At 47.7% G+C, this 24,441-nt stretch overlaps 4 protein-coding genes and 1 pseudogene across 4 annotated transcripts; 1 reads left to right on the plus strand and 4 right to left on the minus strand.

Moving 5' to 3' along the window:
- Positions 1-1,769: 1,769 nt before the first annotated feature.
- Positions 1,770-4,697, minus strand: LOC123127916 (aquaporin PIP1-1). The gene is made up of 4 exons (XM_044547774.1): positions 4,130-4,697; positions 2,870-3,165; positions 2,458-2,598; positions 1,770-2,090 (listed from the first exon to the last, which is right to left on the minus strand). Exons 1-4 carry the CDS (start codon positions 4,464-4,466, stop codon positions 1,992-1,994), a joined length of 873 nt encoding a protein of 290 aa, XP_044403709.1. The 5' UTR covers positions 4,467-4,697; the 3' UTR covers positions 1,770-1,991.
- A 4,332-nt stretch (positions 4,698-9,029) lies between these two features.
- Positions 9,030-10,423, minus strand: LOC123127917 (molybdopterin synthase sulfur carrier subunit). Its single transcript, XM_044547775.1, has one exon. It carries the CDS (start codon positions 9,451-9,453, stop codon positions 9,094-9,096), a length of 360 nt encoding a protein of 119 aa, XP_044403710.1. The 5' UTR covers positions 9,454-10,423; the 3' UTR covers positions 9,030-9,093.
- A 253-nt stretch (positions 10,424-10,676) lies between these two features.
- Positions 10,677-11,225, minus strand: LOC123127918 (molybdopterin synthase sulfur carrier subunit). Its single transcript, XM_044547777.1, has one exon. The coding sequence runs from the start codon at positions 11,101-11,103 to the stop codon at positions 10,795-10,797; it is 309 nt and encodes a 102-aa protein (XP_044403712.1). The 5' UTR covers positions 11,104-11,225; the 3' UTR covers positions 10,677-10,794.
- Positions 11,172-13,122, plus strand: LOC123127915 (APO protein 3, mitochondrial). Its single transcript, XM_044547773.1, has 2 exons — positions 11,172-11,822; positions 11,932-13,122. The coding sequence occupies exons 1-2, from the start codon at positions 11,422-11,424 to the stop codon at positions 12,794-12,796; spliced, it is 1,266 nt and encodes a 421-aa protein (XP_044403708.1). The 5' UTR covers positions 11,172-11,421; the 3' UTR covers positions 12,797-13,122.
- A 99-nt stretch (positions 13,123-13,221) lies between these two features.
- LOC123127919 (U-box domain-containing protein 33-like) lies at positions 13,222-19,651 on the minus strand (annotated as a pseudogene).
- Positions 19,652-24,441: the final 4,790 nt, after the last annotated feature.

A 24,441-nucleotide genomic window follows, 5' to 3' on the forward strand; every position in this document is an offset into this window, starting at 1 on the left:
GCATCAGCAGAAGTACGCTCATGAGCTTCTCGAGCGCGCAGGTATGCTTAATTGCAAAACCGCGTCCACGCCTGTTGACACCAAGGCGAAGGTTTCTACTTTGGAGGGTTCCCCTGCGCCGGATGCGGCGTTCTACCGCTCCATCGTCGGCGCTCTGCAGTATCTCACCCTCACTCGGCCTGACTTGTAGTATGCAGTCCAGCAGGTGTACCTTCACATGCACTCCCCACGTGACTCTCATTGGACTCTGGTGAAGCGTATTCTTTGGTATATATGCGACACTATGACCATGGGACTCACCCTGACGGCTTCCTCCTCCATCGACATGGTCGCCTACTCCGACGCTGATTGGGCTGGCTGCCCGGACACGCGTCGCTCTACGTCAGGATATTGTGTCTACCTCGGGCTGTCGCTGATATCGTGGTCGTCCAAGCGGCAGCCCACGGTCTCTCGCTCGAGTGCCGAGGCGGAGTATCGGGCAGTGGCTAACGCCGTTGCTGAGTGCTCTTCGCTCCGTCAGCTTCTTCAGGAGTTGCTTTGTGTGGTCCCCAAGGCCACGATTGTCTACTGTAACAACGTCTCCGTCGTCTACCTCTCCGCCAACCCCGTCCACCATCGTCGTACGAAGCATATTGAGCTCGACATTCACTTCGTTTGCGAGCAGGTAGCTCTCGGGAAGGTTCGTGTTCTGCATGTTCCTACCACTCAGCAGTTTGCCGATGTTATGACTAAGGGACTACCGACCCCAGTCTTCGAGGAGTTTCGGTTCAGTCTCTATGTCTCCGGCGACGCTTCGACTGCGGGGGGTGTTGAGCGTACGTTGTACACTGCATATGTATAGGACTTGGGTGTGTATTTATACCGTTGTATCTCCCCCCCCCCCCCCCCTCTCGTATATTTGTACATCTTGGGAGACAAGTAGAGGCCGATCCACCCTGTACCTATATATGTGCACCATGCTCACAATCAATAATTATCGATTCGTGCAATCTCATTCTTCCTAACTAACACAGAGGGAGTACATCAGAAATACAAGGAGAAAGATGCCCCGCCTCACACTGGAGCCTGGAGGAACCATGCTCAGGCACAAGCAACTTCAGCAGTTTGAACCTCATTTGACATGAAGTGGAATGCTCCGAGAGGCAACCAACAATTTTGGCCCAGACTGGCACAATTCTGAGGCATGGCATTCTCTTCCCAGTTTCACCTCAGTGGGGATGCTCTAGCCGCCTACGCGCTAGACCTTGGCTTCCGAAAGGGTGTTTTGGCGCCTTTGGAATTCAGACGTTGAACGGACAGGGACAAGCCATGTGCCGTGGCGTAGAGGTCGAGCGCGCACTATCGGCCGGCCGGCCTTTACACCGTCAATCAACCATCCTCATCTCCATCTTCATACTTGTCCCCACCATCCACCAAAGCAACAGCTCCAACAACCACCACTACCGTTCGTTGCAGCCCTCGCGGATTCAAATGAAACGGAGAAAACTTCTCCAACCCGCAAACCTCGGGCGTGCTGATCTCAATCATCTGTTTCCGAAGAGTTGGCCAGTGGGGGTTCATTTCTCTCATTGGCCATAGGCCATAGCATCACTCGATTCAGAGCAAAACCTTCTCTCCTTTTTGTTTTTTCTTACTGTTTTCATCTAGTTTCGGTGGCTTAGGATCTCGGTAATTTCTGTTTTCCTTGCTTTAGTTTAGGTTAACTATCAGCTAGGACAATCTTATATTAGCATCGTTGTCAACATTCCAGACACAAACACGGGAGCAGCTATAGGGAAACTACAGCAACAAATTATAACTTATTAAATCTTCCACAATGAGAACACACACAACTGTCACACCGGAGTCTTAACACACACAAGTCTGGATTCAGTCAGGAGAGAACATCTTCAGGAGAATCGACGGCGGATGCGATACTAGGCGCTTGAAACAAGACATCACAAAGAAGCTCGTTATTTCGGATCAGCTTTTGGTAGCGGAGGCGAGGCGGCTTAGGACCTGCTCTTGTTGAAGGGAATTGCTCTGATGATCACCTGGTGGTACACGGCCGCCAGGGCAGCGCCCACGAAGGGGCCCACCCAGAAGATCCACTGCAAAATCAAACTAGCTTAGGAATGAAGTTTTTCAGGTATATATAGCCTCTGGTATTGATAGGTGAGGCATGAGAAAACAGATTGAGTTGCTACACCATATCCCATAGCTTACTTATTAAACGATAACGTGCCACTATGTTAGCATCATTGAGGTTGTTAATTCTATGATTAATTGTGGTTGGTTACATGCAACACCTGATGAGCTCAGACTACCCAGAACATTGTGCACTAACTATCAACTAATATGCCCCACCATGGCATGGAAGTGCCGATTGCATTTGATATGTTCGTCTGGAGGCAGTTTCATTGTTAGTGGAACTATTTGCTGAAAAGGGCAAGTAGGTGAGAGTGGGGTTTCACTCACATGGTCATTCCAGGCATGGTCCCTGTTGTAGATGATGGCAGCGCCAAGGCTCCTCGCTGGGTTGATGCCGGTGCCAGTGATGGGGATGGTGGCCAGGTGGACCAGGAACACCGCGAACCCAATCGGCAGAGGGGCCAGGATCTGTTTTCACAAGCAACGGATGGAAAAATGTTACGATATGTACCAAAACACTTAGAAAAATCATAATGAGATGACTAGACACACAATTCACTGGAGCAAGCAAGATGAACCAGAGAATGTAAGTTACAAGCGCGTCAGTTCATTGTAATCACATCAGCACATCAGTTCATTGCTATTCAGTACAAACTACCCAGCTAATAACTAAGGCATTGCTAGCATGTAGCATCACATATAAAACAGAACTGGTGGAGTAGAAGTGTAGAGTACTTACAGGAACATGGGAGTCTCTGGCATTCCTCTTGGCATCAGTAGCAGAGAAAACGGTGTAGACCAAGACGAAGGTGCCAATGATCTCAGCGCCAAGGCCATCGCCCTTGGTGTAGCCACTGGCGACTACATTGGCGCCGCCACCGTTGCCCGTGTACAGACCCTGCTGGAAGCCCTTCACCACTCCAGCTCCACAGATGGCCCCTAGGCATTGCATAATTATGTAGAAGATGGCCCTGGTCAGGGACAGCTTCCTGGCTAAGAACAGCCCAAAAGTCACCGCTGGGTTGATGTGTCCTCCTGTCATTGTATCACAATAGAGATTAGCAGTGTCCTCGACTCTGGTAGTGCTTTTATTGTTACATCATATTTGTTCTCTGACAATTTGATATTTTGAGATTAACCAGGCAGAATCTAGATTCAGGAGCAGTAAGTAGTGAGAACTGGACCACAACATTTACTGAGAGACATTGTACAATTTGACAATAAAAGTGGTTTAATGACTACTAAATAATGTGTTGGCCGTAGCAGAGTTTCAGCAAACGAATTTTATGAAATATTACTGCATATTGGTCACTCGTCTCCAAGCGAAACCGAATCAGATCGAGTAACAAAAATGGTGCTTTTCATGTGCACCTTTGACCTTTTGAGGTTTGAATATCTAGATTTGGACATTACAGAAGCGCTGCATCAAAAGATGAGCTCTGGTAGCATCCTTTAGTTGTGAATTGTGCCTTTGCAAAATAAAACTGGGTTTACATACTGCAGCAGTACAGTTTGCCGATGAAATGTCTAAAACTATGGCTGCTACTACAAAACAAAGACACAGATTTTGTGCACATGGCCGCGTAGGGACCCTAAATTCTCTATCTTACCTTATTACTTTAATTTTAAATTTATGAATTTTTGAAAGAAAGATCATATGTATGTTCATCTTGATGATATAACGCAGTCATGATGGAACTCCATAAATTTCTTTTAAGTAAAATGGAACTCCATAATTAAAGAAAAATGTTTTTACAACTGTTTAATAAAGTGAAGGGAGAGGAAGGATTATTGTAGGTTGGACACGCAACCCATTTCACTTTTTAGAAGACAAAACACTCTAGAATCTAGATGCGTTGCGTACAATAACAACAAAAAGGCACAGTACTAACTGACAGCTGCTTCAGCTCCTGTGAAGCAACAAACAGCCAGGAGTACGTAAGTAGCAAGCCAAGAAGAGGGGAGAGAGAGAGAGAGAGAGAAGGCTGTGGAGGGAGACCTGAGATGCCGGCGGTGCAGTAGACGAGCGCGAAGATCATGCCGCCGAAGGACCAGGCGATGCCCTGGATGCCGACGGTGGCGCACTTGGAGGGGGACTTGGAGACGCCCATGACGGTGAGCACGGTGACGTAGAGGAAGAGGAAGGTGGCGATGAACTCGGCGATGCCCGCGCGGTAGAAGGACCAGGACTTGAGCTCCCCGGGCTCGAATAGGGGAGCCGGGGGCGGCTCCTTGTAGTCCTTGTCGTCGCCGCCGCCCTGCGCCGCCGTCCCGATGGGCTGCCGCTCCGAGTACCTGTTGGCGCCCAGCCGCACGTCCTCCTCCTTCCCCTCCATTGCCCTCTCTCTCTCTCGCTTGCTCTCTGGCTGGCTGCTGCTCCGGGAAGGGGACGTTGAGGCAGCGGCGGCGGTGGGTGTGTTGTGAGCTGTGACCGTGAGGTGGTGGAGTGCAAGCGAGCTATAAAGGCAGGAGCGGGGGTGAGTGACAGAGTGAGTGAGGGCGGCACTGTGAGGAAGGTGGTTCTGGAAAGGGTCGGGGAGGGTGACGAGGGAGGAGCACGGGGGTGTCGAGTGGGGCAGTCCAATGGAGTGCAGTGCAGTGGTAGTAGTTGGTTGCGTCGGGTGCCTTTTCCGCTTTATTGTTTGTCTCCGAGCTTATCCAATTCCAGCGCTTCTTTCTCCGCTCCGTTTGTCTGCACTAAGCATCATTGTTTCATCAATATATGATCAGAGCATAACATATTTACAAATAATACAGCAGAAAGCATAGAATCGAAGAATATATTACGAAAGGAGTACAAAGAAATGCTCCGCCATGGTAATCTGATGAAGAGCTGTGCTTCGGTTGTAGGAGTAGTACTGTGTGAGCCGAGTGTGACGTCCATTTTCTGTTGCTTCTTGGTAAATTTCTTAGATTCTCCCTTGCTTAGTGCATTCTTTTGCTCCACTTAATCTTTATTAGCTGGGCTTTTTCCTCGCTTCCAAGGATTCTTTGCTTTGGCTTTTGTTCTGTCCGGGGCCCACCAAAGCCATCGATCAATCCTCCAGCAGGGGAGTGGAGAGGACAAGGAGCACTAGCACAAAAACAAAGACAGCGATGGGACTTACCACAGGAGTAGGTGCCTCAGGGCATCTTCAGCCGCGACCCTAAGAAGGCCTCCCAAGCGTCTTTTCGTCCGCCGGCGCTAAAAAATCGGTCCAGTCGCGCCCCAAGAGCCCAGTTTTCGTCGGCTCGGGCTGAAATTGGCGCCGGCGGACCCAACCCGAACCTGGCGCGCTGGGGGTCGCTCGGGGGCGCCGGGCGAATCGTTTTTGGCGCAAAGAGCCGCAGGCCCACCGCGTCAGCGACTCTACCCTCTTCTCGCCCCTTCGTCGTCATCATCGCCTCGTTTCCCGCGGCGAATCAATGCCAAAGCTGCCGCGCCGATCAGCCTCTATTGATGCCTCACGGGCGGCGCAGTGAAGGCTAGACGGCGCGTCCCTCGGTCGCCACGCAATCACGCCACGCGTAACGCGCCGGCCAAGCCTACCACGCGGCGCCTCCGCCTATAAAAGCCGACTGCAAACGCGCCGGAGAGGTTCGCCCCGATCATCCACCGACGACGCGCTCATTTCTTCCCCTTTCCTCCTCTTGCCGTCACCAGTTGAGAAAGCATGGCCGAGCGTTTCCCAGACGACGGCGCGGCGGCGAACGGATTCGGGCGCCGTCATCTGCATGAGGACGAGGCTCGCCTCCTTTTCGAGGCCGAGTACCCGGTCCCGCCGGACATGCGGGTGCCCGGGGCTTGGAGGATCAGCGCCGGCGGCGTGCCGGTGCCACCACCACCCACCGGGGCGACGCGGCGTGCGGAGATCGCACGCATCCGCGCGTCCCTGCCGCGGGCGGCGAGGGAGGGGCCACGGTACCTCCCCGACAGCCCGCTCTGGGAGCCCTACTTCCACCGCCGTCACGCCGAGCAGCTCGAGGCCACCAACGGCGTCGTGCCCTCCGGCAGGCTCAACTCCGATGACCGGCGCCGATGGTGGGGCGTGCCCGGCCGCACGTTGGAGGCCGTCCTCGAGTACATCGAGGGCGGCAACACGCCGCGCCTCGAGTATCCCGCTCCCCCGTCCTTCTCACGCCGCCGGGGAAGCTCCTGGACGCCGAGGCGCATGGAGACCGGGGCGTCCTCCTCCTCGTCCGGCGGCTCTCCCTGCCTCCGCTTCCGTCCCGTCAAGCCGGAGCCCCAGGACACGCCTGTCAGCGCGCGTACCCGCAGCTCCAGCGGCTTTCCCTGCCTCCGCCTCCGCCGCGTCAAGCCGGAGCCCCAGGACACGCCTGTCAGCGCGCGTACCCGCAGCTCCAGCGGCTCTCCCTGCCTCCACCTCCGTCCCGTCAAGCCGGAGCCCCAGGACACGCCTGTCAGCGCGCGTACCCGCAGCTCCAGTGGCTCTCCCTGCCTCCACCTCCGTCCCGTCAAGCCGGAGCCCCAGGACACGCCTGTCAGCGCGCGTACCCGCAGCTCCGGCGCCCTCGTCGAGCCCAAGGTGGAGTCCAGCCTCCCCCCGGAGTACGAGGAGATAGCCCGGCGCGGCTTCTCCGACGAGGACGCCATGCGGTGGTCGCGCGACGACTACGTGCGCGAGGAGATGGTCCGGCAGCGCCGGGCCCTGGAGGAGATCGCCGCCCGCAAACGCGGGCGCGAGGACGGGGACGGTGTCATCGTCCTCGATAGCGACGATGACGACGCCCTCGGACCGTCCAACCCGCCGCGCCAACCGGAGGAGGGATGCAGCAGGGACGGCGTAGGCGTAGGCGGGGGCGACGACGACGACGACGACGACGGCGGCGGCGGTGACTACACGCGGTTCTACAGCCTCCTCGGCTTGTAGAACCGCGTGGGCGGGCGGCGAGGGAGACGGCGGGGATAGCACGCGGTAGTTTTTTTTTTCTTTTTTTGTAAAATATGTTTAAATTGAACGAACTCGTCCGTGTTTGCGTTGTGTTTGCGCCGAATTTGAACATTTTAAAAACCCGTGGGGGGGCACGATTGAGGAACATCACGCCTCGAGTGTGCGGTTTAACGCCGGTGCGTTCCCAGGAGGCGATTTTTTGCTCCTCCTGAGGAGCCGTTGGAGATGCCCTCATGTATTTACATTCGTTCGTTCGTCCGTTTCGTACGTGCATAGGTGGCCCCCCTTGTGGTTAGCGCTGGCCCCCTCTTTTCCCCGTTACCGGATTCTCACTCCTTTTGTGGCCCTGATGAGTGATGACACTGTTTCCTCGATCAACACGGTAATAAGCACAGCAATACCTGCTGTGGCTCTCACGGCGCGGAGTTTAACGTTTCTGTCGTCGATGATTCAGCATGGCCTCGCACGACTAGTATTACCTACTTCCTCTGTAAAAAATTATAAGATCATTTACTAGATCGCTAGTATCAGCGTATCCCCTGCCAGACCTGTGACAAGGCTTTAGTTGCACTTGCACGGTGGGGTGATGTAACATTTTGAACCCAATAGCCACTTTGCTTCTTCATCCGGTAAGCTTTCCCGGCGAGCATTGCGTCGCATCGCATCGCATCGCATCGAAACGGGCAGTGCAATTCACCCGAAAAGAACGACCGGCCTGCCGCTCACTTTGAGGTTGAGAGAGTCAAAAGCCACCATGATCCAAGGGCCCGGCCCCAGCTAGGTGTCGCGCTGCAATGCAACTTGTACTACTGCAACACGAATCCGGAGGGAGAGAGAGTAAAGTTGCAACGGCAGCAAAGCGATGAGCTGCACTGCGCTTGTCATCGTTCGTCCTCTTGTAAGGGAAGAAGTTGTCGCTCTGAAACAAGAAGCTCTCGCAGAAATTGTGCAGAGGATCCGGCAATTCGGAGGCCCCATGCCATTGCCATTGCCATTGCCATTGCCATGGCACAGCTAGGGATGGAATCCTCTTTACACCTAGGCATGGCAATGACGTGATTGATTGCGGCGTCCTGCAGTTGCGGATGCCAGGTGGTAACGTAGAGTGGATTGAATCTCCAGGATCAAATGCTGCAAACATAATATTACTTGAGGTTTACGAATGTATGACTGGCTCAACTGCATCGTTTGGACTAATGTCATTAATCAAATGTGTGCAATCCTTTCGAATGAAAATGACATAACCAAATCGCATGTGGTCGACGAGCTCATCATACAAGGTTCAAACCAACCTGATCATTTATTGCCTGGTGGGATTAGACGGCCAGTGCGGTGTTCCAAATGCCAGTGCACGCGCCTACCTGAAAACCAGGAATCCTAGTGTCTTCCTCCTAAAAATTCTGAAAGCGGCTACTCTTGTTTGCAGGCACGGCTGTTTCTGTTTGAATGGAGCATAGCAAAAGTATTGTTCATGAAATGGAGAATACATCCCGAGTTACATCCTTCTGAATTGCAAGTGTCTCCTCCTGTTGCTGCCACTTCCCGCCTTCTCATCTAATGCAGAAACCAATGTTCTAGGTCTTCTTTTAGATATAAAAGGCATATGCCCGATGCTCAAGGTCTTTATAATCTATATAAGAGCAATTCACATTTGGTTATGAAGTTGCAGTTTGTAACCGGGAGCAATGAAGAAACATCCGAGAGCAGATCTGTTTCAGGGTTTCTTCTTCTGTTAGTTTCTTCAGACATATCCTTTTTAAAGGATTCAGTTAGGTTTTCTGTTGTAGTTCCACTGGCTATTGATCGACTATATTGTGAACACTGAAACCATTTTTGGGAGCAACAATCGGTCAGTCAGTCGCATCTAATACCAGCAGCCGATATACTGTCGCATACAGCAACTACACGAGCATGCTTTGTGTATCTTCTCAGATTGAGAATCATACTCAATCTGAGAAGAAAATCGTCAATCATGCATGCTCTGTGTATCTTCTCAATCGCTGGAGTACTATTCATCAACATGATTGGTGATTCGAGAACACAAATGCTAGAGAACATCGCAACTTTATTACTATGATTCAACGTGCACATTGATCAGGAAGCAAAGACAAGAAGTATTGAAGAAAGAGGAAGACCTTTCTTTCTTTCTCTCTTTCTTTTTCTTCATTTTCAGTCTGGGCCAGCCGCCGCTGATTGGCGGGATGATGGCGAGCTCGTCCCCGTCGGCGGCGGGGGCGGACTCGGGCGCATACTCCTCGTTGAGCGCGAGCACCATGGAGCGGCGGATCTCGTCCAGCTTGGGGAACGAGGCCAGCACCCGGCCGAGGCACTCCCCAGCGGTGCTCCCGGAGGGCACCTCCACGGAGGCCTCCGCGATGCCCGTCAGATCCCGCATTGCAAGTGTCTCCTCCATTGCTGTCAGAGAATTCATCCTGAGTTACATCCTTCTGAATTGCAAGTGTCTCCTCCATTGCTGTCGCTTCCCGCATTCTCATCTCATGCAGAAACCAATGTTCTAGGTCTTTTTTTAGATAAAAGGCATGCACCCGATGTTCTAGGTCTTTAATGATCTATAAGAGCAATTCACATTTGGTTATGAAGTTGCAGTTTGCGACCGGGAGCAATGAAGAAACATCTGAGAGCAGATCTCTTTTAGGGCTTCTTCTTCTGTTAGTCTCTTCATTCAGACAAATCCCTTTTAAAGGATTCAGCTACCTCAGACCGATTAGCACGGCGTGGGCTGGACCACCAAGACGCTTGCCCGTTTTGCGACCAAGCGGAGGAGACCATAGACCACATACTCGCCCAATGCGTTTTTTCGAGAGAGATATGGACACGGATATGCATGGCGATGAACAAGCAAGAGTGGATACCAAACGGGGACACAAGGCTGACCGAGTGGTGCCCAGCCAAGGGTGGAAACAAAGGTGAAGGAAAAGACATCCGCACCCTCGTCCTCCTTGTCATGTGGAAACTGTGGAAGCACCGCAACTCGATTGTGTTTCGATGGTGCAACACCATCGGTAGGAGAAGTACTACGCCGTATAGAGGAGGAGGGCAGAGCGTGGAGGACGTCAGGCATCATCAAAGCCGACGTGGAAAGCTTCTTTGCGGCTCTAGCGATGGGCAATGACGCGAGGAGTTAGCAATATGTAATAGATTAAGTGGAGTTGGGTGTATATATGTGTATGTAAACCCAAAGTGGAGGGGCTCTTTACCCCCTTTTCTCTTCTACTCCCTCCGTTCCTAAATACGGAGTACTTGTCTTTCTAGGCATTTCAACAAATGACTACATACGGAGCAAAATGAATGAATCTACACTTTAAAATATGTCTACATACATCCGTATGTAGTAGTCATTTGAAATGTCTAGAAAGACAAATATTTAGGAACGGAGGGAGTATAATATATAGTACGCACTCTCGTGCGTACTCGAGAAAAAAGGTTTTCTGTTGTAGTTTCACTGGCTATTGATCAACTGTGTTGTGAACGTTGAAACCATTTTTGGGGAGCAACCATGGTCAGTCAGCCAGCATCTAATACCAGCAGGCGATATACTGTCATATACAACAACTACACGAGCATGCTTTCTGTATCTTCTCAGTCGCTGGAGTGTTATTCATCAACATGATTGATGATTCGAGAACACAAATGTCAGCGAACATCGCAACTTTATTACTAGTATTATTCAGCGTGCACATTGATCAGGAAGCAAAGACAAGTATTGAAGAAAGAAGACGACCTTTCTTTCTTTCTTTTTCTTCATTTTCAGTCAGCCGCCGCTGATTGGCGGGATGATGGCGAGCTCGTCCCCGTCGGCGACGGGGGCGGACTCGGGCGCGTACTCCTCGTTGAGCGCGAGCACCATGGAGCGGCGGATCTCGTCCAGCTTGGGGAACGAGGCCAGCACCCGGCCGAGGCACTCCCCCGCGGTGCTCCCGGAGGGCACCTCCACGGAGGCCTCCGCGACGCCCGTCAGATCCCGCGCGCGGGCGAAGAACAGCACCTTCACCCTCACCTTCTCCGCCGCCTCCGCTGATCCGGCCGCGGGGTCGTCCCCGGGAGCAGCGTCCGGAAGCATGAGGAGACCGTATTTTTCTGGACTCTGGGGTACGACTACGGGATATGACCACGACGGAGGCGGGGGAAGGAGCCAACCAAGTGGTTGCACTGACCAAAATACCCCTCGCACTTCTGATTGCTGCCCTCCGGACTACGGGCCGGCGCCACCACGCCGCTCGCCGGACCCCAACACAACACGCACGTCCGCCTGTCGCCGCCGCAGGAGCCCCGCCGGCGAAACTCGAGCACGCGCGCCAGTTCGCTGCTCGTCAAATCGCATTTTGTCTCGGCTTCTAACCGGCGGCGCATCTGCGCTGAGGGCAACGTGTTCGATGAAATGCCACCGGCTGGGCTTTTGGCTCGGCGCGTCGTGCGTGGGGGAGCTGAACCGCTGGTGAGGTCTGTGCGTCCTCTCAGAGCGTGGACGCGATGGCTGCACGGGGGCAGGGAGCCACAGGAAGAAGAGATCCCGTACGCCGACGTGCCTCGGCCCGGGAGGAAGTGGGAGAGGAAGCCGTACGTGACGCCGATGAAGGTCCTCATCCGGAGGGCCAAGGAGGAGAGACAGGCCCGGCAGGAGGCCCCGTGCCGCGTGCTGGAGCACCCACCCGCCAATGGCCTTCTCGTGCCGCACCTCGTCGAGGTTGCGCATCGGGTGCACAGAGCAAGGGAGAGGCTCCTCAGCGGCCTCGCCAGCCTTGTCAAAGGCGATGCTGCCATCCCGGTGAAGCGATGCAGGTAAAAGGAAAACATGCACACCCCAATGACAATGTAATTCGCTTTGCGCAGCCATGGTCTGGTGGATTCAGCATGGTGGTAGGAGTAACGGTGTCAAGTGTCTGATCAGGTTCTGCTCGGAGGTGCACATCGGTGACGTCGGGCATGAGATCAGGACGTGTGAGGGCCCCAACAGCGCGTCGAGGAACTCCTTGCACGTGTGGCGGCCAGGGACGGTACGGGACGTCCTCGGCTTCCCATACTGCTACCACCTGTTTGATCGCGTTGGGAAGCCCAGGGTGGTGCACAAGGAGAAGTACGTCGTCCCGAGGCTCCCGGCCATCCTGGAGCTATGCATCCAGGCCGGTGTCGACGTCGAGCGTTACCCAACCAAGAGGAGGACGAGGCCAGTTTACTCAATCGACGGCAGGATTGCAGACTTTGAGCTGGACGATGAAGACGGCTCCTCAGAAGCAGAAACATCACCTGAAGCTTGGTCTTATCCATCCCCGCCGCCTCAAACGAGTTCTGCTTGTACAGCCTATGTCGGTAACCGGACAGAAGAAGAGATCACTGTGAGAGAGATGAGCTCCAGGACGCTGCAGTCCTGGCTGGATATGCGGTCAGGCGCAGCGAGGCTGATGAGGAAGTACAGTGTGGTCACCTGCGGGTACTGCCCAGATGTGCAGGTCGGGCCCAAGGGCCACAAGGTGAGGATGTGCAAGGCTAGCAAGCACCAGCAGCGGGATGGCCAGCACGCGTGGCAGGAAGCCACAGTAGACGACATCGTCCCCCTGAACCATGTCTGGCACGTCCGCGACCCAGCTGGCGACAGTGTGCCTCTCGCGAACGAGCTCAAGAGGTACTATGGCAAGGCCCCGGCCGTGGTAGAGCTCTGCGTGCGTGCGGGCGCGCCAGTACCGGTGCAGTACAGGAGCATGATGCGGCTGGACGTTGTGCCGCCCGCACGCGACGAGTACGACCTCGTTGCCTGATACTCAGATTGGCATTGCGGTGCCTGGTGCTCGTGCATGTTTTTGAGTTCGCCTGCATGTCGGAGCTGCACAAGGTTGAAATGGTCAGGATGCCGATGCTTTTTTTCTTTTGAGGGTTGCCGATGCTATTTCTTCAGGGCATGTTTGTTTCTTCAGGGCATGTTTGTTTTTCCTTAGTTTTCATCTAAGTCTGGGGAGAGAAGTCTGCATTACCCCCTGAACTTGTCTTAGGGTTTACTTTACAACCCTCAACTTTACTTTGGTTCAAATTTCACCCTCCAAGTTTCAAAGCCGTTCATAATACAACCCTGAGATGTATTGATATATTTTATCTCCGGTTTTGTCAGCCACATCGTTGGTTTTTTCTCCTATAGGTTCTCAGGACAAAATTCTCCCATGTTAGTAAGAGTGTTTGCATACTTTGAATTGGGGTCAATATTGCTGGTTAACTTTTTTGGTTTCTTGATAGTTTTCTCAGCCAAGGAAGTGAATCATGCAAGTGTGATGGTTTTCTCAACAATAGTGAGCTAGTCCAAAGGCATAACTAGGGATCTGTTTGGTTTTTATCTTTCCACACATGCAAATAGTTTTTTCTCTGAATCTCACATTTGAGTCCACGGGCTCATCGGCAGAGCCTCGAGGGAAGGAAGCTTCACCCTAGCCGCCGCCACCGCGGGAGGGGAATGAATGGATCGGTTTTGCTTGCGTATATACCTAGGTCTAAACTATCTGTTAACAGCTTACATCCGAGGCCGAGATGAATGTACTCCTTCATGAATCGGATGCAGTTGGTGACAGTCTGACAGATCCTCATGTAGTCATGTCCCGTGCTTCTTCTGCTGCTGTTGCCACTCGAGAATTGCCGAATGGAGCGCTCTGTTTGGGGTGAGATCGCAGTGTTTGAGCTTCAGGTTCGTCATCGGCGACGTGTCGTGTCCACTGTCGAGCCACCTTCTGATAGCTTCAGCTTCGTATGTGAACCCATCTGCTGCAATCTGGGGGTCACGCATCACCTCCTGTTCACCGTGCATCAACCAAAAGTTGGTAAGTTCAGATGCTTCTCTAGTCTCTACTACTAAGACATTAAATTACGATGCAGTTTGTGAATCCTTACTAACCTGAGAGATTGCACAGACAAAGCTGGATGGTGTGTGTGTGTCATCTGACGAAGCTGCAAAGGATGGCCGCCCAGCGTTCCAGGAGGCGGCCTTCATCAGTGGCTCGAGCTCTCCCCACACCCCCTCTATAAGATCTGGTTGGCGCTTCCCACTCAAGTTGGTGCATCTCAGTCCAACACGCGCAAGCTGGTCGGCCTGTTGGTATGGCCAGCTCCCTGCGGAATCGTCGATAATGGAATGCAGGTGCCCCTTCTCCATCGCTTTTTCTACAGTCACAACGATCTTTTGCGATGACCTTCCTGTCAGCAGGCGTAGGATGATAATGCCAAAGGAGTACACATCGCACTGTGGGGTGAGTTCCCCAGTGGTTAAGAACTTGGGATCCTTAGGCCCAGTTCTTTTGCCAGAATCTGGGGATTCTCCCAGAATCCGACCCCTACCCAGCTTCTCCCAGAATCTTTGAGCCCCATTTGTTCTTAGTGTTCTTTGTGGCCCTTGGATTTTTCGAAACCTGGCAGATTCTCAACTTGCTCACAAAATTAGCGTCAAGAAGAATATTGTCCGGCTTTAGATCACCGTGAACAATGGGGAGAGGCTTGTGGGAGTGGATAAACGTCAAAGCCGACCATATCTCCCCAATAATCCTGGTGCGCACTTGCCATGTCAATGGTGGTGTGTTTTTCTTTTCCTTACAAGAGAGATGTTCCTCAAGGCTCCTATTTGGGAGGAACTCGTACACCAGGCCAGAACCAGAAGCTTCTTGGCATGCTCCTATAAACATCATGATGTTAGGATGCCTCACTGTACTGAGAAAAGCAACCTGCAGTGACGATGCCATGATGATGTTACTACTCTTTTGAATAAAAGCAAAAATATGATTCAGGAGAAGTCATCTCAATTACCTCTTGATGGAATTCTTGTTGTCCTTGAAGGCGTTGACAATGAAGCAACTTTATAGCTACAGTCGTGTTTCGGAGGAAACCCTTATAGACTCTTCCAGATCCACCTTCGCCAATCTTGAGTGATATATCAAAGCATTTGGTTGCTTGCTGCAGCTCAGATAGTGAGAACACCAAGGCTCCATGCTTATTCTTTTGCCGCAATTCTTTAGCCTCTGTTACTGCAGTATCTCTCTCATGTAGTGACTTGTCATACTTTGCTTGAATTTCTTGGATAAAGTGTTTGCTCTTTTCAAGCTCTTGTTCATGAAATTTTATGGCTGACTTCATATCAGATATATATTTGGCATTTATATCTGCCAGCTGTCGTATCATTGCCTGAATTTCCTCCTCCCGAATTGCATGCGCCTCCTCCACTGCTTTCCGCTTTCTCATCTCACGCAAAATACCATGCTCTAGTTCTTTAACCTATAAGAGCAATCCACATTTAGTTATGAAGCTGCAGTTTGTAACTGGGAGCAATGAAGCAATATCTTACCATTTCAAGAGCTGAGAGCAGATCTCTTTCAGCCCTTCTTCTTCTGTTAGTTTCTTCAGGCGCATCCTGCACATCCTTAATAAAGGATTAAGTCAGATTTTCTATACGATCTCATAACAGACAGCTGAGAGACATACTTCCATACTTACAATTATTTTTAGCCTGAGTATGTGTTCCTTTAAATCTTTTAGCTCATAATATAGTTCATCACGATGCTTCTTTGTTTCTTCAATCTCCACCCTCTGTCTCGTAATCTTCACATCCATGTCTAACCGCTGCCCCTTCTCGTTTTGGTACAGATTCTCCATCTCCCTGGCCTGCAATAATAGTTTAAATTTTATTCACGCACTTCTAAGTTGAACTATACTATTACTTCCTTTTGGAAATGAGTGACGTTGTTTTAGTTTTGAACTAAAACAGCATCACTTATTTCTGAACGGAGGGAGTACTAAAGATTCCTGGAGCAAACTCTTACTTTTTGGAGTGCTGAAAGCAGATCCATTTCGAGTTTTAGGCATTTCTTAGTTTCCTCGCACGATTTTTCTGTAAAGAAGTCAGTAATCTCCTTTACATTATCCTTTCTAGCAGTCTCGATCTGAATGATATGCTGTTCCAGCATGAGCTTCTGCTTCTTTGAATCCTGTAGTTCATCATGTAACGCATAGCGTCTTCTTTTCATTTCGTCAATCTCCAGCCTCTGTATCGTAAGTATCTCCTCAATCTGTTTCCGCTGGTTCACCTCATGAAGATACGTATCTTCTGAAACTTTAGCCTGCAAGAACATTCTTGTCATACTATTTTTGGCTAAAAGAGAAACTAATTTGGTTGGTCTATAAAAGGGATGCTACTTTCATTACTTATGGATATGCAGCATGGACCTACGAAACAAAGCTTACTCTTTGAAGAGCTGAAAGCAGATCTGCGGCTTTGTCACATTTGTTAGATTCGTCATGTCCCTTCCACAGCTCAGCTACAGTGTACACCTCCTGATGTCCGAAATGTGTTTCTTCATCTACAATTAATGCTTCTTCCTGTATGATACCATGAGCAAGGAATTATAACATGAATTACTTTAGTAAATTAATGGTTTAGCACAGATGACCATACCATATGACATTCAGGCACCAAGTGGATGCCATCAGATTCATAAGTTGGAGAGTGTTTCACTTGTCTTAGTTTGTGTGCATCACCAATAATCACAGGTAAAGTTGTGGCTCCAGATATACTGACTGCATCATCTGTCCTCGATGAGATATAAGTGGTCTTTTCCCAATCTGGAGTTCATTATAACAAAAATAAATAGCTTGACTACCTTTAAAGGAGAAAAGGTAAACAGTATGACCAAAATCATTTTCATTGAAGTGTATATGTGTGTCTAGCCCTTTCCATAAGTTTGGACTTTTGGTTGCGTTGGCTAATGCATGAAGCCTAACATGGTATCAGAGCCTAAGGTCTTGAGTTCAAATCCTGACTTCCGCAATTTATCCAAAAATTGCTGCTGCCCCCCTTTGTGTCCATGTATAGGCCTCTTGAGCCATACCTCTAAGTCTATTTGTGTTGTCTTCCCGCGTCACACGTGAGAGGGGGCGTTGAAGTGTATATGTGAATTGTCTAGCCCTTTCCATAAGTTCGGACTTTTGGTTGCATTGGCTAGTGCATGAAGCTCTACAATTTTTACTCTGTTCACATGAGGAAACATTTTCTCCACACATAGAACTAAAAATGGTTGTTGTGATCTGCTACCTCCACGGCGTCCCATATCTTGTTGGTTAATTTCTATGGTGTAGACTCTTCTGAGCTTCAACAATTTTAACATACGTAAAGAATGTAGTTTATGAAAAATATACAAATTATGTTGTACTCCCTCCGGTCCTTTTTACTCTGCATATTAGAATTCTCTGAAGTCAAACTTCACAAAGTTTGACCGTATTTATATAAAAAAATATCAACATCTGCCATGCTAAAGTTATACAATATGAAACTTTAAGTCATGACACGTCTATTGATATTGATTTCAGATTGTGAATGTTGATACTTTTTTCTATAAAATTGGTTAAATTTTATGAGGCTTGACTTCAGTCAAATCTTATATGCGAACTAAAAAGGAACGGAGGGAGTACTTTGTATTATTGCCAGTTCTATTGATTAAACATAGATCTCCGAGTTTATTCATGAACCCTTTGGATTCTTTAAATGGCCAACTATGCAGCGTAAAAAAAAAGGCCAACTATGGAAACCACAAACCAAAATTTTGGTCCTTTTTCTTGTAATACAATAATATGATGTTGTAAGGATAAACCATCTACCGAGATTTAAAAAATAATAATCCAGAACAACTGTTTTTGCAATTTGCAAGAATGGCATAGAGTAGTCACTACAAAGTATAAATATGTTTAGGATAGTCACCTCCAAACAAAAAATCCCAGTCACTCATTTGTGATTCAAACGATGAAGCTGAATTATATCCTTTTGAGCTTGCTTCTTCATTCTTCAGTGCCATTGATCTCATCTGGCTCGAAATTCTGCACACTGAAGATGGTGTTGTGCGTTGTACAGGTGACGGGGATATTGCAAGAAGATTTTCCTTGTAACTGCACAGGTATGGTTAGTGGATTTTCAGTCATTTGCACGAGTTCTGTGAGAACACAATAAATTGGTCCCTAGGCTAAACTTGAAGATACTATCAATATGTAGAAGTATAAATACAAAAATCTGGATAACGTAGTAAAACTGCTGACACGGGATGGACCTTGCTCTACTTTTACCTGGTACATATCAGATGCCCATCACAGATAAACCATATCTTGCATGATGGAGCTGCTGTGTCCATCAGCTTGAGCGCTGTCTTGGACTTCGGTGTTTTCATTTCCCTATAGGTTGAGAACATTATTAGATTGTGCATAAGTTTGTTAATTGAAGCCTGCCTTAGCCTTATTTCACTACTTGTTAGGAAAAAAAGTTTGAAAATGCAGTCTCTATATTTAAAACACAGAGTAGTGTAATATATACAATTTGCAAATTACACTGAGTTGCACAATTTGCAAATTACAGTGAATTGGATTGCAGTATATATGAATCTGAACAAAAGATATCTGAAAGAATGGACATACAGAGTTATCCGTTAACGTTAAGTTCCTTGAAGTGGTATCATAATTTAACTCATATATACCCTTTTCCATTACTTGCAGGCCGCCGCTTCATCACTTAATTTTACTCGTGTGTCAAATAAATAAATAAAGTTGTTGTGGTAAGGTGATTTTGTTTGTAAATTTGGTATCTATGTTGAAATACCGTGTCGAAAAAGGACCGCATGTACTGAAAATACAGTTAGTCCACCGTGCTGGTGCTGCCTGTTCTAGAAACATAAATTGGCATGAGAAAAACAGCAGACCCCTTTTGGGGGAAAAGCATTGGGCTGGGCAGGTGTGATGTGTACTTTGAGTAGTGTTGGTCGGCAGCTGCTCCCATTACAATCCTGGTGATGCCATGAATAGCAATGAGTTGTGCGAGTCCTTCCGCAACATCGTCCATCTCAATCACCACTTCATCACAGTCAATCTGGCATAGTAGAGTGTGTCCCACGTTAGTCTTGAACTGAATTCGAGTGGAGGTAGAAAGGTATTGACCGGTGACCGAAATTGAGTTGAACCTCTAGATCTTTTGTCGCGCGTTTCGCTGTCAGGGCATATTCATCCATGTTCTTCCCTGTTTTGTCCCGCTGTAAGTTTCTATGATTGCTGACCTCTTCTGGTCTCATGCTGCCATGATGAGCTTTTACCCCCCACTGAAACACATCAGAAAAGATAACCCAAAATTCACCTGCTGATAATATGCAGGGAAGTGCCGGCTTACTTTTGTGGGTCGATCGTGTGGGGCTACGGACATGAGCTATCACAACCCTAGATCCATCCTTGGCCAGGTTCTTCATCGCCCACAGCAAGGTGCTCATCCCTTCGTTGACATCGTCTGATAACGCGACGAACACCGCGCCCTCTGCGCCAGGGGAGCTCTGCTGCTCGTCCCGCTCGTCACCCGTCGATGAGCTGAGACTGCAGTGGGCGCTCCAAAACGTCTCGTGGTCGCCGTCGTCCCGCTCCATTGCCGCCTCCTTGGGCTCCGACGATGAGAGAGCCGTGTGAGAGCTGTATGAGTACATAATTTTGGTTACTACTCGGTCAGTGCTCAGTATACTTAACAACTCCAGGTGGTCGCTGACTTTCTGTTTCTAAGGATAGAGCAAAAACATGTTGCCGTGTGGAGCCAGCCAGGTGGACTCAACTAACCACCAAATGTTGGTCGCACCTCGATGGGTGGAGCTTCGATTTTTTTTTAAAGATTCTTGTGATGCTACCAGGCTACCAGCAACAGCAACCATTGGTACGCCCCGGGCAAAACGACCTCGTCTTCTCTTCTAGCGGAGGAAATTGCACAAACCACAAATCACTGATGCCGATTTTGCACATAATTTAGTATCACCTTTGTTTCGAATTATAAGACGTTTGGGATATTTTAATGTGGACTACATAAGGATTGAAATGAGTGAAACACACTAAAACACATCTATATGCATCTGGTTTAGAAAAGAAACTTGCAAGATCTTATAATTCGGAGCCGAGGGAGTATTTTGCCTTTGTTGCATAAAACATCACATATTGATGTAATCCGTTGCAGCTAGCTCCAATCCATCATATGACTATGTTGACACGATTTCTAATGGTCACATCAGCTCGCCAGCTAAAACAATTAATATTGGTAGCTATAGTTGCTCACCCGCAAAAAAAGAAAGAAAAAAAGCTATAGTTGCTCATTCAATTTTTTGATTCTTAATACAATGTTTTAAAAAACTGAATCATATATGGACCTAGTGATGGCCCGGAAAATATTCAACTTATTTGAATCATAGATTTGGGAGATATTGGTAGCTTAGTTCGTTCATCCAGATTTTTTTTTACAAAATTCAATATTTTCTAGAAAATGCAAAAAAAAGAGTAAATCATGCCTTTATCTAGTACTGGGTTGGGATTATTTTTGGCACTTTTTGACCACTAGTTTGGGGAATCTTGTAGCTTTGGTTGGCCGACTAGTGTGGCATAGTTTTTGTCACGTGCACACTTATAAGCGGGACCAATCCATTAGGCATTCAAACGATGAATTAGAGCTAGCGGCAACAAATTGCACCAATAAGTGTTGTTTTGTGCAACAAACACGAAGTATTAGTTTAAAAAATTGGCCATGATAGTTGATGGGTTGTGCAATTTCCTCCTTCCAGTGTGCGTTGTTGCAACAGGTAAACCCCACTGGTTGATCCATGCACAACGTTGGACGGCTAGACGACATTGTTCGATCTAAGCGGGATCCCGTGCTACCGTCGACCCACCAAAATCCATTGGTCTCTAGAAAATCTAGCACAACCACAACCTTAATTGGGCCTCTTTGATTCAAAATATTTCCAACAAAATTAAAATAGTTTTAATCCTTAGCATTATATAAATCTTTGATTTAGAAGATTTCCAACCAGTGTATGTTGGATGTCTTCTGCATATTCTTCGACTGGCAGGGTTTCAATCCATAGCATTATATAAATCATTTGTACTAGATGTCACGGTAAAATTTATATCGACTCCGATCTCATGCAAATAATCTTTTTATTTCCTGTGCACAATAAAACAAGCGCACAATTTGGTACTATCATTTAATGGGCACTAACTAAAGAGCGCTCGTTCCCAGCCTCGCGCCACTTGACGCGCTCTCAGCCGCCGCCACGTGTTTCGCTCTGGGCGCTTCCTTCGTATTTTTTTTTCACACACGTTTTCGGCCTTTAGATGTTTTTTCCGTTTTTTCACCGGTCTTCCTTAGAATTTGGATCAAAAAATTCGAATAAGATTTTTTCTACACGGAAAAACATGTTTTCTCTTCTTTTTTTTCCGTGAGAGGCATGGTCATGCCTCTTGAAAACGAAAAAAAATATGTTTTCTCTTTTTTTTCTTCCGCGAGAGACACGGTTTTGCTTCCACGAACGGCATGGTTTTGCTTCTGCAAGAGGCACAATCGTGCCTCTCGAAAACGAAAAAAAAAACACATTTTCTCTTCTTTTTTCTTTCGCGAGAGGCAAGCGTGAGGCATGGTTTTACTTTCGTGAGAAGCCTCGGTCGTGTCTATTGGAAACGGAAAAAATGTGTTATCTCTTTTTTCCTTCTTCCGTGAGAGGCACGGTTTTGCTTTCACTTCTCTTTTTTATTCTTCCACGAGAGGCACGGTTTTTGCTTCCGCATGAGGCATGGTTTTGCTTCCGTGAGAGGCCTCGGTCGTGCCTCTTGGAAACAAAAAAAAAATATTTTCTCTTTTTTTTTTCTTCCACGAGAGGCACGGTTTTGCTTCCGTGAGAGGCATGATTTTGCTTCTACGAGAGGCACGGCCGTGCCTCTCGGAAACGAAAAAAAGTGTTTTCTCTTTTTTTTCGTGAGAGAAACGGTTTTACTTCCGTGAGAGGCAAGATTTTGCTTCCGCGAAAGGTGTGGATGTGCCTTTCGGAAACAGGAAAAAACGTGTTTTCTCTTATTTTCGCAAGAGCACGATTTTGCTTCCGCGAGAGGCATGATTGTGCCTCTCGGAAACGGTTTTCGGAAAGGAAAAAAAAGTGCTTTGGGTCCGGCTTTTTTCGTGGGATCTAATTTTGAATATCTCGACGCGAGGAATTTAACTGTGAAAAATGATCAGATTTGGACGCATGATTTAAGAGATAAATCGTTTTGAATAAATGGATCTATGAAAAAAGGAAAGACTCCTAGGTTGCGACAAGTGGCGCACATGCGAGGTGAAAGTGATCTTTAAAAAAAATACTCCCCAATTAGTGATTTCATCTATTCCCACGCTTTTAAAATCCTGTTTGGTTGGAGGCAAATCACTACAATTTGCCGGCCCATTTAGATTTTTTTTCCTGCAAAAACTCCAAAAACGCACACTCGCGGTGGGTTGGCCGTGACTAGAACCTGCGATCTACCAGTACAAATAAACTAGAGAAACCACCCGTGTCACGTCACCTCGTGTGACTAATTCTATTTTTCTTTTTCCTTTTCTTAAATTCGTGAACCGTTGGAACCTATGTCTTTTTTTCAAAACGATGAATTTTATAGGAATTTGTGAAATTTTAAAAATTCGATGGAGTTTTTTGAAAATCGTTGATTTTTTTAAATCAATGAACTTCTTTACGAATTTTTGAACTTTTTTTTGAAAACCGATGATCCTTTTTTCAAATCAATAAACCTTTCTATGAATTTGCGATTTTTTTGAAAATCGATGAACTTTTTTTCGAATTTATGATGTTTTCTTTAAAATCGATGTTTTTTTTTGAATTTGTAATTTTTTTCTGGAAATCCATTAACCTTTTTTTCAAATCAATGAACTTTTTTTGGAATCTGTTAACTTTTTATGAAACTGATGAACTTTTTTTGAATTTTTGAACTTTCTTGAAAATCGATGGACTTTTTTTCGAAATCGATGAACTTTTTTCGAATGTGTGAACTTGTTTTGAAGCTCGATGTAGTTTTTCAAATTTGTGAACATTTTTTGAAAGTTGATGAATTTCTTTCAAAATCATGAATTTTATACATGAATTTTTTATTTTGTTCACATTTCCCCCCAAGAAAGATCATGTTTTTTCAAAAATGTATGTGCAAGAAATAGCACGGATAGTTCCTAAACATTTCACGCTGTAATCAATCACTAGCTCTTAGTTTTTCTTTTGAGGCTATCACTAGCTCTTAGTAAATGTAAGATAGCACGGTGCTTTGTATCTAAACAGCGCGAGCTCAAATCCTCACAGGAGTAACTGTTTTGGAAGGTTTTTCGCACTACACCGCTACGTGTTCCTGGGCCGGCCCAGTAGGTGCGCCAGTGGGCGCCAGTTCCCTGAAAGTCATGGAAGCAACTAGTTAACGAGTGCTCCTTCGGAAGCCTCGCAACGATCAGCGTCATTTGGCGTGCTCTCAGCCATTCGTCACGTGTCGTGCTTTGGGCGCTTTCTTCGGATTTTATTTTTTTATTTTTCCGCACGTGTTTTCGGCTTTTTAAATGTTTTTTCCCGGGTTTTTTCGACGTTTTGGTTTTTCACCGGTCTTCCTTAGCTTTTCAATAAAAAACTGAAAAAAAATATTTTGCGCGAAATAACGTGTTTTCTTTTTTTCTTTTCATGAGAGTCACGGTTTTTGCCTTCACGATTTTGCTTTCGCGAGAGTCACGGCCGTGCATCTAAAAAAACACGTTTTCCTTTTTTTTGTTTCGCGAGAGTCACAGTTTTGCTTCCGCGAGAGGCACGGGTGTGTTTTCGCGAGAGTCACGGCCGTGCCTCTCAAAAATGAAAAAAAAACGTGTTTCCTGTTTTCTTTTCTTTCGCGAGAGTCATGGTTTTGCTTCCGCAAGAGTCACGGGTGTGCTTTCACGAAAGTCACGGCCGTGCCTCCTCGGAAATGAAAAAAATGTGTTTTCTCTCTTTTTTTCCGCGAGAGTCACGATTTTGCTTCCGCGAGAGGCACGGTTGTGATTTCGTGAGAGGCACGGGCGTGCCTCTTTCGGAAAGGGAAAAAACCCGTGCTCCCCGTTCGGTTTTTTCATCCGGTTTTTTCGTAAAAAAAAGTTCATCAAAACCTATCAACATGGGATCTGTTTTTGAAGATCTCGACGCGAGGAATTCAACGGTGAAAGCGGTTCAAAATTTGGACGCATGGTTTAAGAGATAAAACGTTTTGAATAAACAGATCTACGAAAAACGGGAAAACTCCCAGGTTGCGACAAGTGGCGCGCTACATGTGCGCCACTTGTCGCAACTAGGGAAATTAAAGTGATATTTGCAATGAGTACTCCTTAATTAGTGATTTCAGAAAGTCCTCGTCTGATTAGAGGGTTCAACTACCCAAGCCCAATCCACAAGCAAACTCACATCTTTAAACTCCGAACTCACATCTTTAAACTCCGAAATCACTAATTGATAAGTACTCATTTCAAAGATCACTTTCACCCTCAGAATGCGACAAGTGACGCACTGCATGCACATGTAATGCGTCACTTGTTGCAACTTGAAAGTTTTCCTTTTTT

This window comes from Triticum aestivum, chromosome 6A (genome assembly GCF_018294505.1).
Source record: "Triticum aestivum cultivar Chinese Spring chromosome 6A, IWGSC CS RefSeq v2.1, whole genome shotgun sequence".
NCBI classification, from domain to species: Eukaryota; Viridiplantae; Streptophyta; class Magnoliopsida; order Poales; family Poaceae; genus Triticum; species Triticum aestivum.